This window comes from Penicillium brevicompactum (genome assembly GCF_028827555.1).
Source record: "Penicillium brevicompactum strain IBT 35665 chromosome Unknown utg000006l_segment0_segment0, whole genome shotgun sequence".
Lineage (NCBI taxonomy): Eukaryota > Fungi > Ascomycota > Eurotiomycetes > Eurotiales > Aspergillaceae > Penicillium > Penicillium brevicompactum.
Window position 1 is genome coordinate 3,794,579 of NW_026623209.1, and position 15,462 is coordinate 3,810,040.

At 49.2% G+C, this 15,462-nt stretch overlaps 8 protein-coding genes across 8 annotated transcripts; 4 read left to right on the forward strand and 4 right to left on the reverse strand.

The window, feature by feature from the left end:
- Positions 1-771: 771 nt before the first annotated feature.
- N7506_009633 (glycoside hydrolase family 3 protein) lies at positions 772-3,309 on the reverse strand (the record flags this gene model as incomplete). Its single annotated transcript, XM_056958926.1, has 4 exons — positions 772-1,647; positions 1,720-2,566; positions 2,627-3,084; positions 3,142-3,309. 4 exons carry the CDS (start codon positions 3,307-3,309, stop codon positions 772-774), a joined length of 2,349 nt encoding a protein of 782 aa, XP_056808316.1.
- Positions 3,310-5,308: 1,999 nt separating this feature from the next.
- On the forward strand, positions 5,309-6,289 carry N7506_009634 (uncharacterized protein; the record flags this gene model as incomplete). The annotated part of the gene is made up of 1 exon (XM_056958927.1): positions 5,309-6,289. One exon carries the CDS (start codon positions 5,309-5,311, stop codon positions 6,287-6,289), a length of 981 nt encoding a protein of 326 aa, XP_056808317.1.
- A 183-nt stretch (positions 6,290-6,472) lies between these two features.
- On the forward strand, positions 6,473-8,269 carry N7506_009635 (glycoside hydrolase family 43 protein; the record flags this gene model as incomplete). The annotated part of the gene is made up of 4 exons (XM_056958928.1): positions 6,473-6,766; positions 6,824-6,928; positions 6,982-7,932; positions 7,985-8,269. The coding sequence occupies 4 exons, from the start codon at positions 6,473-6,475 to the stop codon at positions 8,267-8,269; spliced, it is 1,635 nt and encodes a 544-aa protein (XP_056808318.1).
- Positions 8,270-8,409: 140 nt separating this feature from the next.
- Positions 8,410-9,178, reverse strand: N7506_009636 (uncharacterized protein; the record flags this gene model as incomplete). The annotated part of the gene is made up of 2 exons (XM_056958929.1): positions 8,410-8,469; positions 8,549-9,178. The coding sequence occupies 2 exons, from the start codon at positions 9,176-9,178 to the stop codon at positions 8,410-8,412; spliced, it is 690 nt and encodes a 229-aa protein (XP_056808319.1).
- A 311-nt stretch (positions 9,179-9,489) lies between these two features.
- N7506_009637 (Signal peptidase I) lies at positions 9,490-9,982 on the forward strand (the record flags this gene model as incomplete). The annotated part of the gene is made up of 2 exons (XM_056958930.1): positions 9,490-9,710; positions 9,775-9,982. 2 exons carry the CDS (start codon positions 9,490-9,492, stop codon positions 9,980-9,982), a joined length of 429 nt encoding a protein of 142 aa, XP_056808320.1.
- Positions 9,983-10,787: 805 nt separating this feature from the next.
- Positions 10,788-11,921, reverse strand: N7506_009638 (wax synthase family protein; the record flags this gene model as incomplete). The annotated part of the gene is made up of 1 exon (XM_056958931.1): positions 10,788-11,921. The coding sequence occupies one exon, from the start codon at positions 11,919-11,921 to the stop codon at positions 10,788-10,790; it is 1,134 nt and encodes a 377-aa protein (XP_056808321.1).
- A 1,428-nt stretch (positions 11,922-13,349) lies between these two features.
- Positions 13,350-13,868, reverse strand: N7506_009639 (uncharacterized protein; the record flags this gene model as incomplete). Its single annotated transcript, XM_056958932.1, has 1 exon — positions 13,350-13,868. The coding sequence occupies one exon, from the start codon at positions 13,866-13,868 to the stop codon at positions 13,350-13,352; it is 519 nt and encodes a 172-aa protein (XP_056808322.1).
- Positions 13,869-14,803: 935 nt separating this feature from the next.
- Positions 14,804-15,390, forward strand: N7506_009640 (uncharacterized protein; the record flags this gene model as incomplete). The annotated part of the gene is made up of 2 exons (XM_056958933.1): positions 14,804-15,131; positions 15,206-15,390. 2 exons carry the CDS (start codon positions 14,804-14,806, stop codon positions 15,388-15,390), a joined length of 513 nt encoding a protein of 170 aa, XP_056808323.1.
- Between the last annotated feature and the right edge of the window lie 72 nt (positions 15,391-15,462).

Below are 15,462 nucleotides of genomic sequence, written 5' to 3' on the forward strand. Positions count from 1 at the left end.
TTTGGAAGGTGGAGGTGGAGGTGGAGTGCCCACGTGTACCTCAATTGACAGTGACGAATTCCTTTTACCTTCCAATGCCACTCTGCTCCGATCTCTTTGTAGTAAATTTGGATTCTAAATCAGTTTAAAGAAAATTATCGATCAGGGCACAATTGAAAACCCTGGACTCTTTTTCGATTTCGTTGTTTTTTCCCTCTTCAATTTTCCCTGATATTTCATGAGCCTGAGTGCCGCGCTCACGCGCGGCCAAAAAGACGATCGAAAAGAGCTATCACCACCTTCAGGACCTCTTTTTAACTGTCTTTTTAACTGTCTTTTTGGCTGTCTCTCCAACTAATCATCGAGTAATTGTGATTAGTCAAGTAAAGGAAGTCTTGGCTAAACCGTGCTCACTGAATTAATTATTGTTGATTTCCTTGTTTCTCGTATGGCCCATACAAAACTTGAAGGACAAGGAGTGGAAGTTTTGACAGCTTTGAGCAGATCGGTTTGTTTCAAAAGGGTTGAAGAATATCAAACGACATGAACAGATAGATAATGTGTAAGAAGATTATAGCCCATTCCAAGTCCCCATGTCATCAATGTGCAGCTTGTCTGCACAGGCCCCAATTGTAATTTGATAAATACCGTTCAGCGATCGCCAGCATCCGCCCACACTATCCCAATAACCACTGATATCTCGCTGGGGTATAGTGAGACCAATACGTCTGGTTTCATGTGGTTCAAGCCAGACTTTTGTGAATGAGATCAGCTCGGAACGCGGTTTCCAGATCATACAGTCCACCGGGGGTTGCTGTAGACTTGCACAACCTCGTAGCCTGCAACTTCGCTGAGATTCTGGACATCAACAGCGATCGTAACGGTCACTTTGGAAGTCTCGTTGGAGGCCTTTTCGCCAATGGTTTCGTGGGAAATCACTTTCAAGTTGTTGTACTCAAACGACGAGTAAGATAAGCCATGTCCAAAAGGCCACCGTACACACGCTGCTGTCTTGGGAGATCTATAGCCCATTTGCAGACCCTCGCGATACCGGATCGTCGGGCCGTCGCCAATATCCTGTGCAGGGAAGTTTCCGAACGATGGAACGGAAGCTTCATCTAGACGCATGGGCCATGTAGTAGCCAATCTACCACTTGGGTTTGTCTTCCCAGTGATGATGTCCACAACGGCCTGCGCACCTTCTTGTCCCGGGAAGTGAGCTGCAATGACCGCGTCAACATCGTCCACAAAGTCCGACACGTTAATGGGATTGCCGCAATGCAAGACAAGAACCGTTTTCTCAGACACGCTGGCGACGGCTTTGATCATGCGGACTTGGCTTTCGGGGAGTTTCAAGCTTTTCAAGTCAAACCCTTCAGACTCATGCTCGTGTGTCCGACCGGCAATTATGACACTGACATCTGAGTGGGCTGCAACAGCGGTTGCCCCGGCAATCGCGGCACGATCATTACACTCTTCCTCGAAGCACAACTTTGCAGAATGAGGCGAAATCTCCCCATGTGCCGATGCAATATCGCGTGAATGAGTTCTTAAAGTGATTCTGTACGGTCGATGTGCCTCCATGTGAAAGTTGACTACGGTTTCTAATTTCTTGGGCTCGAATAAGAAATCTTCAACCGTCATGACTGGGGCAGGCTTTTGGAGTATCTTTAGAAAATTTCGTTAGTTATCCAAAATACGTCAAAAGTATTGGTATGTTCGAAAAAGAATGAGGCTTACCTCGAGGTCATCCACACATAACGTGAACTCGCCTGTGGCTTGCACGGCCAACTTGTGATTTCCACTGGTGTTCACTGTCACTGTGGTCTCAATGACGAAGTAGAATCCATTTTGGGTCAAATTTGGCTTCAGTCGACCAAGCATCACCACTAGCGGCTGTTCGGATTGCTCGGAATACACAGGCTTATCAGTTCCATCAAGGTAATAGTCAATATTCACACCAGGAAGATTGTCTCGTGCTCGCATCATCTCAATCGGCATTAGAGGAACGGCATAGTGAGGATTGACTCCGTATGCGAAAGAAACCTGCTCAGGACTTGCACAGGCATCTCGAAAGCATTGAAGAGGGGTGTGTACGTATTGAGGTTTGGCACACGCACTGCCTCCGCCGGTGATTGATGGCTTGATGGCGGCTGCACCGATGAGCGCGATCTTGGGGTTTTCTGTCATTTTCAAAGGAAGAACGTTCTGATCGTTCTTCAAGAGGACAATGCCTTCAGATGCGGCTTTCAGTGCCATGGCACTGGTGCGATCACAAACAAGGGACTTTTCTTCCTTTTCGCTATGGCTTCCAACGGTGCGATCAATCATTCTCAAAACATTCTGCACCGCCGCGTCGACGGATGACTCTGGTATCTCTTGACGGTTGATCGCATCCACTAGCTTCGCACCTCGAAAGACAGATGGCCCTGGCATCTCCAAGTCGAGACCAGATACCAAGGCTTCAGTTGTACTTTTGGTACCATACCAATCTGACATGATGCAGCCGTCATAGTTCCAGTCTTGCCGAAGCAAGCTGTTAATGAGCGGAGTCTGGCTGCAGTAATGGCCGTCAAGGGCATTGTACCTGATTAACCAATTGTCAGACGATTTCCCAATGAATTGCATGATGTTGGACTATACTCACGCTGTCATAATGCCAACTGGATTGGCGTGGCGGAGTAAATGTTGAAAAGTTCGCAAATAAATTTCACGCATTGTCCTGCTGTGTCCCGATTCGTCGACGTTATAGCGCCTGCGTACAGTTTCACTCTCATTTGCAATGAAGTGCTTCACACAAGCACCCACGCCCTGTGACTGAATCCCGTTGACAATAGCCGCAGCTAAATAACCGGTGAGTAGAGGGTCCTCACTAAAAGCTTCGAAGTTGCGACCGGCTCGTGGGTCTCGATGGAGATTAATGTTGGGGCCCAGAACAATTTGAACTGATTTTTGTTTCGCTTGAAAAGCAACTTCTTCGCCAAATTCTCGCATCAAAATTATGTTCCATGTTGAAGCAAGACAGGTGGAGCTTGGAAAACAGGCAGTCCCGGTATCATCCAGATGCGATTGTGAGCCACGAACACCGTTTATTGAATCGCTGACCTGTCAAGAAGGAATGGGTTAGAGCTACTCGTCTCTCTAGAAAGAAACTTTGCTTACTTTCAATGACGGGATACCGAGTCGTTTCACGCCTGCGGTGCTGGTAAAGCTAACACCCGAGAGAAGGGAAATCTTTTCTGCTAGAGACAGAAGACGAAACCGATCCTCATAGCTCAGCTCCGTATCCAAATCAATAGTCGTCGACACGAAGGGTTTGATCTTAGTCATCGCGAATGTTATCATGAATTTCTAGCAAACAGGTATTCGAACAGAGGCCTTGGATGGTCCATAATATAGATCACCGAGGTCATGGGACCTGCGCATAAACCAGATAATATGTGGGCCATTGTGGATATTAAGATAGCAGCAAATTGACTGTGAGGTGGAGGTAGCTTGTCTGGTTGAGGCTCGAGTTGGAAGTGCTGCGTGGAGTGTCCCCCTTTTCTTCTAACCTCGGCTCTGATCACGTGTCATCCACTCCACGTATCACTCCACTTACACCGTCCAACCTCCACTTCTCCATCACCTTCCAAATTGAACAATACGTGATCCACTCGTCGGTCCGACATGGAGACACGCGCAGCTAGTCCTGCACATCAATGCACGCGATGTGCCAAGTCTTATTCTCGCCGGGAGAATCTTGTCAGACACATTCGATCAGCCCGTGAGACACCCGGCCTACGCAACACGACTATCTTCAAGCACCCTAACTTGTTATACTAGATGAGAAAAACAACACGCCATACGCTTGTTCATTCTGCTCTAGTCAGTTTACAAGAAGGTAAGGCTGATGGAACCGGGCACGTCTTTGGCCCAAACGCTTAAACCCGACACATTAGCGACCTTCTATCTAGACACCAGAAGATACACCAACGTACTCACAGTACTCGTCGAGGCGGCTCAGATGAGGGCTTGAATGATGTTGACACATCCCAGTATGTCTCGAAGTCTCAGTCAAACACCAAACGCCCTCGACACAGTGCAAACGAGAACGTTGTGCTAGCGAGCACGACAGGAATGGCCGATACCACGATAGATCCCCCTCACCAACCGAGCAATATTTAGACCGTCACTCCAATATCGATACAGACCTACCGCTCCCAGAATCACATGAGCATCAGCTTCGCTCGACTGATCACATCGACGTAGCAGATTGGGGCTTCCAGTGGCCGTTCTATGGTGAAGGTCTGCAGGATACAAATCTTGACTGGACTCTAGACTTCTTGTCGACCGGTATATCAACGCATAGTCCTTTGGATGCCGTTCATAATGGGGAAGGAATGATGCATTCGATACAGATGAATCATTCAGGTCCCGGCCAAATTCCCCATGATGGTCTATATCACGCTAGGGATGATAACGTGCAAGATGAGTCTCAAACAAGGCAGGAAGATGAGGCACCGCTGGGCGATCATGGAAATCAAAGTCTCGCATGCAGAGCATCAAATTCCAAATCGTTCGTTGATGCCCATGAAGCAGAAATGCTCCGCATGAAGAGCCAGATATCCGAGACAACCTACAAAACCATGATAGAGACCGTGACTGCACCGCTTCTCGACGCCTTCTGCAGCGAAAATGGTAATTTATCACGATCATTCCCACCAATCTCGACCATCACGTGCTTTCTGGAACTCTTCTTTGTCCACGTGCAACCTAGATTCCCAGTGCTGCACATACCGACTTTTGATTCTCGCGAATGTTCGCCCAATCTCTTGCTAGCAATGGCAATTTTGGGATCCAGCTACTCCAAGCCAAGCCAAGACAAGTTTGCCTTGACGTATCTCGAAAGAGCTAGAATGTCAATTAAATTGATGCAGGAGAAGGATCAGAGCTGTGTGAGTCAAGGATATTTGAATTATTCTATTCACTCTAACTGTATTATCTGCCTAGGCGAGATCATCCGAGAATATCTTTGCCTTTTTTCTTGTTTCTGTGTCTGCAATGTGGGTAGGACAAAAGGCAGCATATGAGCGGTTTGAGGGCGATCGCGGCGATCTCGCTGTTCATTGTCGACGCGGCCAATTATTAGACTGCCGGGCGAAAGCAACCACCGCGTCTCAGCCTTCTTCAGACCGTAACCGAAGTCGCATGGAAGATACATGGGTGGGGTGGATTAATGAAGAGCAAAAGAAGCGCTTAGGGCTCTGCATATATGTAAGATTCTTCTCCTGTTTATGAATCGGGCCCACCGTCTAATTCGGCTTGGACTCAGCTTCTGGACTGTCAAATGGCAGCTTTCTTCCAGCGACAACCCTACCTCAGCAAAGCTGAGACCGCAAATACGGCATTGCCATGCTCAAATATGTTCTGGAAGGCGCCAACAGCCTGGGCGTGGAAGTCTCTCCTGGGGCCCGCCGATATACCACCAAGCACGTATTTCCTCACTACACTTACCACAATCCTTCTACACAATGACCTCCCCGACGTTCTGCCATTCCCTCCATTGGATGATTTCTGCAAGACTCTCTATGCTTACGTCTTGCATACTCATGTCTTCGAGTGGCGGCAGACGATTTGTATGCTCAATCCGACCGGGCTTCTTAGCTCTCCCCTATCTTTGGCACCGCAGAATATTGGGGAGTCACTACAAGAGCGCCGGGAATGGCTGATATCTTGCCTGAAGAACTGGGATACTTTCTATGGAAATGATAATCAAGCCGATCCTACTAACCGCAACCCCAAGAACTCGTCGGGAATTCTTCTCTTTCATTTGGCGATGTTGGCTCTCCACCTAAACTTTTCGGACTTGCATATGGTCACTGGAAGGTCTGGATCTGAGGCAGATATCGAACTGGCGAAGCAGTCTCTAAGGAACTGGCTGCAAAAAGAAAGAGTCCAAAAGATATTCGACTGTAATACTCGAATGCTGAACGCAGCCCATGATGCGATCACCGCCGGCGATGCACAACGCAGCGGCTTTGAACTTGCCATCTGTCTGTTTATGGGAGGTCTCACTAGTTGGGCTATATCGCGTTTTGGAAGCCCTGTTCGAATCTCTATGCTGGGAGCCTCGAGACAATATGCCAGAGGTCAGAATTTTGATCAGTATCAGAGCAATCCTGAATTAAGCACAGAAAGCTCATTTGACCCAAGAGATGAGCTGAACGGTCAAGTTTCCAATGCGCGCGATGGGTTGCGATCGTTGAAGTGTTTCCGGCTCGCTGTGGCATTTGGGGACATTCTTGAGCTCCACAGCGGACCCGATTGACCTCCACCTCCACATGAACATTCACTCCACCTCCCTTCGGCTCCACTGAAGAACTTGTCAATTTCAGTGTCATCAACGAGGGGTCTTCATCAAGTCACATATAATGCAAACCATCCCCAAGTCCACGCATTCTTGAAGGTTCCAATTTCTTGGACTATGACAATTACCGCTTTGTCTGACGGGATGTTCAACAACCCCATAATCCCTGGCTTCAATCCAGATCCTTCGATATGTCGAGTGAATGATGACTATTATCTGGTGACTTCCACGTTCGAATATTACCCAGGTATTCCCGTCTACCACAGCAAAGACCTTCTACAATGGAATCTCATCGGTCATGTCATCACGAGACATTCACAAATTAACATGCGAACCACCGAGCCCTCTGGGGGACTGTGGGCGCCAACCATTCGTCATCACAAAGGGCGCTTCTATGTCTCTCTCGGTTGCACTCATAGATTCCGTCCGAAGGAATGGGTAAGCCGCTCAACTCAAGCTTAAGAATCCAGAGTCAGAAGTCTGATACTTTAACAGGATATTGTTATTCCCCGAGGATTCTTTGTCTCTACAACTGACATCTGGGACTCGTCTTCTTGGTCTGATCCGATCTTCTTCGACGTTCCCGGAATTGATCAAGATGTAAGCATTTGCACTGAAACATCATTGCTTGAAGACCTAGCTAACCCGCCAAGCTCTTTTTTGACGATGACGGCAAAGTGTACTTCTCTGCGGTAAACATGATTATCGATCCCAGGATCAAAAAGCATGGTCTTGGGCTGGCAACTTTTACCAGCGAGATAGACATAACCTCTGGCCGATGTCTAGGGCCTGTCAAATGGAACCGATTGTCGGATTTCGGGATTGGAATTGCAGAGGGACCTCACATTTTCAGAAAAGACGGTTACTACTATCTAAGTACTGCCGAGGGTGGTACCGATGAAGGTCATCAGCAGTGGATCAGCCGCAGCACTACTGGACCATTCGGTCCGTGGGAACTAGGTCCCAAAGGAACAGTCAACCCTGTCATCTTCAACGGCGACGATCCTTCAATTCGCAACACTGGACATCTGGACTTTATCGAAATCCAGAGCGGAAAGTGGTTTGCAGTGTTCTTAGGAGTCCGACCTCAGGGCAAAGACTCCGAATTTATCTCCCAGCTTGGTCGCGAAACATTCATGAGTCCCGTTGAATGGGTCGATGGGTGGCCAGTTGTCAACAACCGACAACCCATCAGCCTTCAAATGCAGGCAGAGGATATGCAGCTTTTGACACAACCGCAGACTTGGCGAGATGACTTTGAGGCTTCCACGCTCCAATTGGGCTGGTATCATCTCCGAACGCCACTGAAGAACGATTATTCTCTATCCGAATCTCCGGGTCTCATGACACTCTATGGAAATGCGTACCGCATTGATAGCTCCGAGTGTCCTTCCATGCTTTTGCAAAAGCAAACCAGCTTCTCCGGCGAGTGGAAAACCAGATTAAGTTTTCTGCCAACAGAGGCAGGTCACGAAGCAGGGACGGCGATTTGGTGGTCCCAATTCGCTTATGCTTCGATTGGAATAAGGAAGTCATTTGATGAGACCAAGACAGGTCTCGAGATTGTGGCACGTTGTTACGATGAGAAGGAAGATCAATTCAAGGTAAATACTATACCCACCAGGGAATGGAACAGACAGGAACTAATTTCTCCAGGAAACCATGCACCAGCTCACATTCGAGGACCACACCATTGAACTTATTATCCGCGCGCGCTCGACAGAATACGACCTCTGTTTCTCGGTTCTAGATGAAAAACAATGTGCCTCCGAACCCGTCATGCTGGGTCGGATATCCAGCACAGCATTGACGCATCGTCGATCTGGGAAGGAGTCCCCCAATACTGGTGCTCATTTCGCAATCTACGCACAGGGCGCGTATGATAAACCATGTTTTGATCCTGCGCGCTTCAACTTTGTTGAGTGGAATGCTCAGGTTTGACCTCCTTTTACAATTGAAATTCTGTCTGTTCGAGTGACATCTCAAAATTTAAGACCCAGTGGTATTAAACGTGATGAATTTCCCTCTTTCTCTCTCTTTGGGTCTTGTTGTCTTTTTATCAGGGCAGACTGTGTCTGTCTTTAGGCCTCAACCTCATTTCCAAAAAACATGTCTGATATGAACACTGCAATCAGGGCTGCCTAAATGAATGTTCTGTAAGTAACCCAGAGTGATAAAGTCTCGTGAGTCTCGTGCCCGGTGCATGCAGCTTTCACTTACAATCGACGCATCCAATCCTTCTGCCAATCGAATATCCAAGATACGTCTAGGTGGGACGTAATCATATGGGCTCGACATCCAGTGGCCCACGGAGCGATTTAACTCCGGGTTCTCCTGAATATGAGCTACCTTTTTATCGCCAGCCAAGACGTCAAAGGTGTAAAGAGCCGTTTTTCGAAAAACCTTCAAGGTGACTTTCTTCTCGTCGTCGACCCTCTTAGTTCCGCTGGTCGTAATAGCTTGGTTCTCCTCAATGTCCAGAATAATTTTCTTGGAAGGACCTTTCATGTATATCGCTGCCAGGTTTTTACTATCGTCTCCGGGCAACCGGACTTTCCAAGGCCTGATCAAGAATCCAGCCCGACGAAGGTCAAATAACGGGAGACCACTCGAGTCACGGAATTCGCGACCTGGACTAGATCCATACTTTTTTCCTGTCACCGAAAAGATCGTGGAGCCCGTAAACGCATTTTTGATGGTGTATTCAGCTGCTGACATGTTGCTGGCCTTGGGGTACAGGCGAAGGTCAGTCTCTTCTGAGGCAACGAGATCGGACCGGATAGCAACCGGATCAGACAGCGGTTGAAGGGGCTCTTGGTGGTTGCGCGATATTGAAGCTATGGTAGACATTGGATATGATCATAAATGGTGGATTGTTTGGTACAATTGAAATTGGTGGCTTTACCCCTGGGCGATGTGTGTCTGAACGGGCGTGGATGTGGGGGCGGTCCCGGCTAGTTATAGTGGGGGCCAAGCCCGTGGGCATTGGGGGAAATTTATTCCACCGACCCGAATCTATTTTCTTGCATAACAAGTTGCTACTACTTCTTTTCTTCATTGCTATTAACTCGGTTGCCCTCAGAATGCCTCAAAATTGGCACAGTCCGCGGGGGACTTTGACATTGCTTCTATGGTCTCTTCTCTTGGTTACTTTTCCCTTCATGGCCTGGAAGGCTCTGTGTGTCTTCACTGGCTCCTCGCATCCTATCATGGTGGTGATTTCGGAATCTATGGCACCTGCTTTCACACGGGGTGACCTCATCTTCTTATGGAATCGGCAATCATGGGTTCGAGCCGGCGAGATTCCTGTCTGCTGGTTTCCGGGAAGACCACTGCCAATGGTTCATCGGGCAATTAAATCTGTGTGGCTCGGCGGTAAAGAGTACGTCTCCCTCTCGTGAAGCAGTCTAGTGTGGAATTGAAGCTTACTTGAGGCTTCATCGCAGACAATTCACCTTGACAAAAGGAGACAACAATGATGGCGATGATGTGCCACTCTATCCCCCAGGCCAGCTAATGGTAGGCCGCGAAGAAGTCGTTGGCCTAGTTAAAGGCTATCTTCCCTATGTGGGATGGCTTTCCATTGGGTTACAAGAAAGCCCTCTCGTCACAGGAGCGTTGGTTGGCGGTTTGTTATTACTTGCAGCTTTCTAAAAAGCACCTTTGGTATCTAAAAGGGAATACATACAGACCTACGTGTGCCAATTCGTGTGAAACGACTAGAGTAAATCTACTATTATCAATGACGTCATCGAAAATGGATAGAATGCACGAAGAAAAGAGCCAAAAATAGCATGAACCCGAGGTCAAGTTCTGTCCTGCAGGGTCGCATCAGTTTGATTACAGTTCCGGGTGAAATTCGGAGAATGTCCACTTCCTGAAGATGAATTCCTTCACGGGGCAGGTTTCGAAATGGGCGGAATCAGCCTTGGCCCCCACGATTGACCTTGATTTAGGGTTGGGTCCCTGGCGCTTGGCACCCGAAACCGAAAGTTTGTCCCCTCGGGCTCCACTGAGTGTCCCGCAGTCAATCCCCGGGCTCCACTAGGGCTTGCGGCCACGGGTCTTCTCAGCCCCCACGTAAGAAATGGACTGCGGAGAATAGCGTTATCAATTTGGACCCTTGCACCATGTGGAGTGCCCTACAGAGGATCAGATGTAATCAAACAATAATTAATTCAGGAATCATGGCTTAGCCAAGACTTTCTTTACTCGACTAATCACAATTATTCGACGATTAGTTGGAGAGACAGCCAAAAAGACAGCCAAAAAGACAGTTAAAAAGAGGTTCTGAAGGTGGTGATACCTCTCTTCGATCGTCTTTTTGGCCACGCGTGAGCGCGGAACTCACGCTTGTATTTGTTATTCGCATGACCTGGTTACTATGAGAAATGTTCAAAAGCTATGTCATCATCATTTGCTACACTGTCATGTTTCACTTTGCCTATGGGGGCCAGCACTAAACCGCCCTAGAAAGGCCACAGTAAATTTTACCGTACTCCCACTTAGGAACGCTCCAAAATAGAAAAGCAAAGACCCACACATAGCCCGCAAGTTGAAACCACAGACCCCGACTTGCCTTATTTTCTTCTGTGCTCAAACACCGCAATAACGGCTTGGCGATCATGGTTTCGCCTGCGACTACAACACCATTGAGTAAGAACCACTGGATATCGCCCCAGTACCCGCAGCCAGTTGCGTGCCAAGTCACTAGTGCATGTATGGCGCCTGACAGTAGGAACACAAGCATTACCACTGACGCACTTTCGCCAAGGGATCCAGGTGAAATCCGAACCACTTCACGAGAAAACCATAGCCCCCACGTAGTATATGGTCGGTAAACAAGGCGATGCCAGAATCGCCCCCAGAAACGGCGCATGCTCCACGCCTCAAGTGGGCTGCCAAAGAAGGGTCGCCACTCCCACGGTTCATCCCAGCGGAGGATGACCGAGAACAAGATAGCGAGCGCCGTTTGGGCGTAGCATAGTCCAACGTAGTTATCCCAGATCCAGCGAACGGCAAATGCGGCCCTCAGCATGGTTTCAAACTTTGTCACTTGGGGTCCGACAAAGAGCCGGCGCAAGTAGACCGTCTTTATCGGTGAAAAGTCATCCGCTGAGATCGGCGCAAAGCTCAGTATGTAGGCAGGAGTAACGACGAACTCGTTGATTAGCTGAAGGAGAAGTAATTGGCCGAGCCGTCTTCGAAGGAATGCGAAACGTGACGGGCTTGTGCTCACGGGGCGGGCGTGAGGGACTTCGCGGTGGGTGCCAAGAAGCTGTGGATTGACGCAGATCTTGTAAGCGGCGCGAATATCCCAGCCTTGGCTTTCGTGACTGGGTTGCAGAGTCCACTTGTCGATGTACAGCACGGCTGTGTTATGGATGACATGTGACACAAGGGCATGGCCCCAGAGTTGGCCAAGTCCCGGTAGCATTTCGTCAAGCTCCTTACTGGCGAGGAACCCGATAGCTCCACAGAGAACAATCGGCAAGCAGAAAAACCATCGCCTCGACTGGGATGTGTTGAGGGCAACGCAAGCGAGAAAGACAGAGAAAGAGCCTGAAGTGGCAGACACGAGAGCGAAAATCATGGCTTGTTGATGTGATGGAGGAAATGTGACATGTAGATTGGCTATTGTCTCTGAAGTATCTATATGGTACCATTGGTTTGGTTTATACAATGAGGTCTGGCTAAACAAATCGGACGACAAGCGCATGCGCGATGTGGATCTCACAGGAGGATCGACATAAATTAGGGTGGCCCCCAACCTACTAAAAACCGAAGCGAGGGCATTGAGCCTATGTATAAAGAAGACTCCACTGCTAACTTTTTGGCCCCCTCCCCCATCTCTGAACAACTCCTTGACCTCAAATCCCCGGTATGACATCCCTCAGCAAGTACATTTTGGCGCCGTAAAACGCTCACGGTTACATAGTTGGATTATCACACTATTTTCCGAACCCACTATGTCGAAGAATCAAGCGGAGACTCCATTCGATCACTCGTCGTTAGAGATGCAGCCGCCCCCAAGTTATCAGAAGCAGAATATTTTTGCGCGCATCTACTCCCGTCCTTTCAGGGAACTTACCGCTTTGGAGCTGTTGTTACGTTTTACCATTGCCATTTTGATCGGGGCAGTGATTGGGGCAATCATTGGGGTCATCGTGCGTTTTGCCTAAGCGGATGAGGAATTTTTGTGAATCGCGAGTGAAAGCTTCCCTTGTTGGTATGCATAGGCCCCCTCCCGATGTCTTTCAGTCTGCTTGGGCGCAGACGGCCTATTGCTCCTCATCTATAGCCTATGGTCTGCGCTTGTCTGCTTTTTCTGCCTCTTCCACGCGGGCAAAGCCCACTTGGCCATATACTCTGATCTAAGGAGTTGGTCTGCTGTAGGTCGTTCCGCAGGTTCAAATGTCATCATAGCTCTAAGAATTTTCTCCAACGCACGTAGCTTACCACCTGCAACATCCCATGCACACGTCTCTTCCGTCTCGCCACGACCCATATCCCAGAGGCGCTGAGGTAGACGCCGGAAGATAGGAGTACCGATACGACGGAAGTCAGCAACCCATGATTCATCCTCCTCAAAAATTCACAGCGTTTAGCTCAAGACTTCCACCATCTCACTGGCAATCGGTGTTGCTTAATCACGAGTATCAGCGCGGACCCTGCAAACAAGGCAAACACTGTCGCCAACAGAATTAACTGCGACCCATTTTTGACACGTTTCCAGAGTCACTCGTTTCGCCGGGAAGAATCACATACAGGTATGTGCGGGAGATCTTTTATAAGTCTCTCTCTGTCTATGACCTGATTTCTTCGATTCTACGGATAGGTATGAGAATACCAGAAGCGAAAGATGTAGGTAAAGCAATACGTACTGCGTTGAGCTGATTAAGTGACAGACGGCAAAACAAACATGACAAAAGAGAAAGAAAGCTTCAACAAGCGAAACTATTTACAACAACCAGGCCTGGTGGTCTGAGTGACTTCCGCAAAACAAACGTGGTCAACACATTTAGTTACCCTGTCTCTGATCCAAGGCATCCTGCAGCTGCTTCAGCTGGTCAGTGGAGAGGTTGTGGTATTCCAAGCTAGCGCTCCCTGTGAGACAGATGTCAGCAATTTTGGACTCCGCCAAAGTGGGTGAGGTCGAGATAAACATACCCATGGGAATCGGGCGGGAGTCGCCCGAATCGTCGTCCAAGAACACATTGGCAAGTGTCATGCAGGATGAGGGAACATCGTCAACGCGGACACCATTGTTATCCAATGGGGAGAAGGTGACAGTGACTCCCTGGAGCTGGGACTTGCACTGGTCTGCAGCCGGCTGGGGAAGACCAGCAAATGGGTCATCGTCACGACGGTAGATGGGCCTCTCGTCGCGCAGACCGAATTCCTTGAAGGCCTTGCCAGCGAATCCGGCACCAACGCCTCCCAAAACAGCAGGGATAACGACGTTGACAGGCGCGGGACTCTGCTGGACGCAGGTCAGGAGGGCGGCGAGGGAAGCAAGGGCTGCGGGTGCGGTCTTCATTTTGCTTGTGTGAATTGAGAATTTGAAATTGTCTGGCGAAAAGGTAATGGCCAAGTGGAGGGTTCGTGCCAGATTTATAGACATTTGGCTTTCATGTGTAGACCCCGAGTGGAGCCCGAAATCTGAAGGAATGGCCCTGCAGCACCCACGAGGCACAGCCTCCACGTAGGGATACTCCCCGAGGCTAATTTCCATAGCAGTTTAGATCCAGAGATTGTGCTGCCGGCTGAGTATCCAGCAATGAGAGCAATTCGGTGATCTCATCGTCCTGAGGCCTTTGGCTGCGTGATTTTTTGCATCTCTTTCTGCCCCCATTTGTATAAACAGCCCCCAAAGACGATGGAGTTGCCAAGAATACCCCATATAAGCACGATCTTTTAGTATATCACCGAATAAGAATGATTTGAGTCCCTGAAGATGAGGGCATTGGGGGCGAAGATATGCCAAGGATGCCCCACAGTATCATTCGGTTTCGGGAGAGTTGTATTACTGAAGGATGATCGTCCAGGTCTATTCTGGAAGCATTGGGGGCTGGACGCAGGGCATCAAGTCGTGTGCGTGACTCAACTGCAGCTTGATCTTGTAGCAGCCCCCAAGGGCAAGGTGTGAGACCTGCTCCACAGCAAGTCACGACCTCACCATATCACCAAATGACGATCATTTGAATCCTTCTTGATGGGGGCTTTGTGAGCTGAAGTTTGAGCTAGACGTCACTTCTTCGAGATGGAATCGGATTTTGGCCGCCACATACCCGTGGAGCGGACTAGGGACCGGTCAGGTAACATCGAGAGGTCAATGCTAGACAACGAGATATAAAAGCCGTCTTCATCTGCTGTTTAATTCAAATCATCAATCAGCCTTTGACAATCATCTCTACTACACTCTTCATTTCAACCTTTCGATCCTTCGAACTTCATTTCCTCTCAACCATCAAGATGCACTTCTCCGCTATTGCTGCCGCCTCTGCCCTCGCTGTCCTCTCCCAGGTTCAGTACGCCCCTGCTCCCTTCGTGGCAGGTCTTGGAGCTGCCCTCGGTATGGAGGCTGCTGCCATTACTGCAGCTGATGGAACCCTCGCCACTCTCGGTGGTGGTGCCATTGCCGGCGGAGTTGGCCACATCAGCCGCCGTCTGAGCCGATCTCCCTTCGTTTCCAAGCGTGTGGACCTCCCCCCTGGTGTCTCCCAGGAGTCCTTCGATCAGTGTCAGGATCAGCTCAAGGGTGATGGTGTCCACGTCACGATCTCCGGATCGACTCCCGACAGTAAGTCTTCCCAGAGAAGTCAGATTCTCACTGTGAGTTTCCGTGCTAACAATTAACCAGCTGTCCATGTTGAGGGTGTTCCCCCGCCTGCATGAACCTTGCTACCGTCCTCACCGGTAACCCTACCCAGGAGGGAGGCCCTGTCCCCACCCCTATGGGCTCTGACAGCCTCGACTACAGCGGCGTTTCTGAGGACGACCTCCGCCAGCTCGGTCAGACCCTTCAGGACAAGGGTGTTGCTCTGCCCAAGGCCAACTAAGCAAGGTCGAACATTGACCGGGCTTTAGTGTCAGAAGAATTGAGAGGACTAGGGGTACCACATCTGTACTTG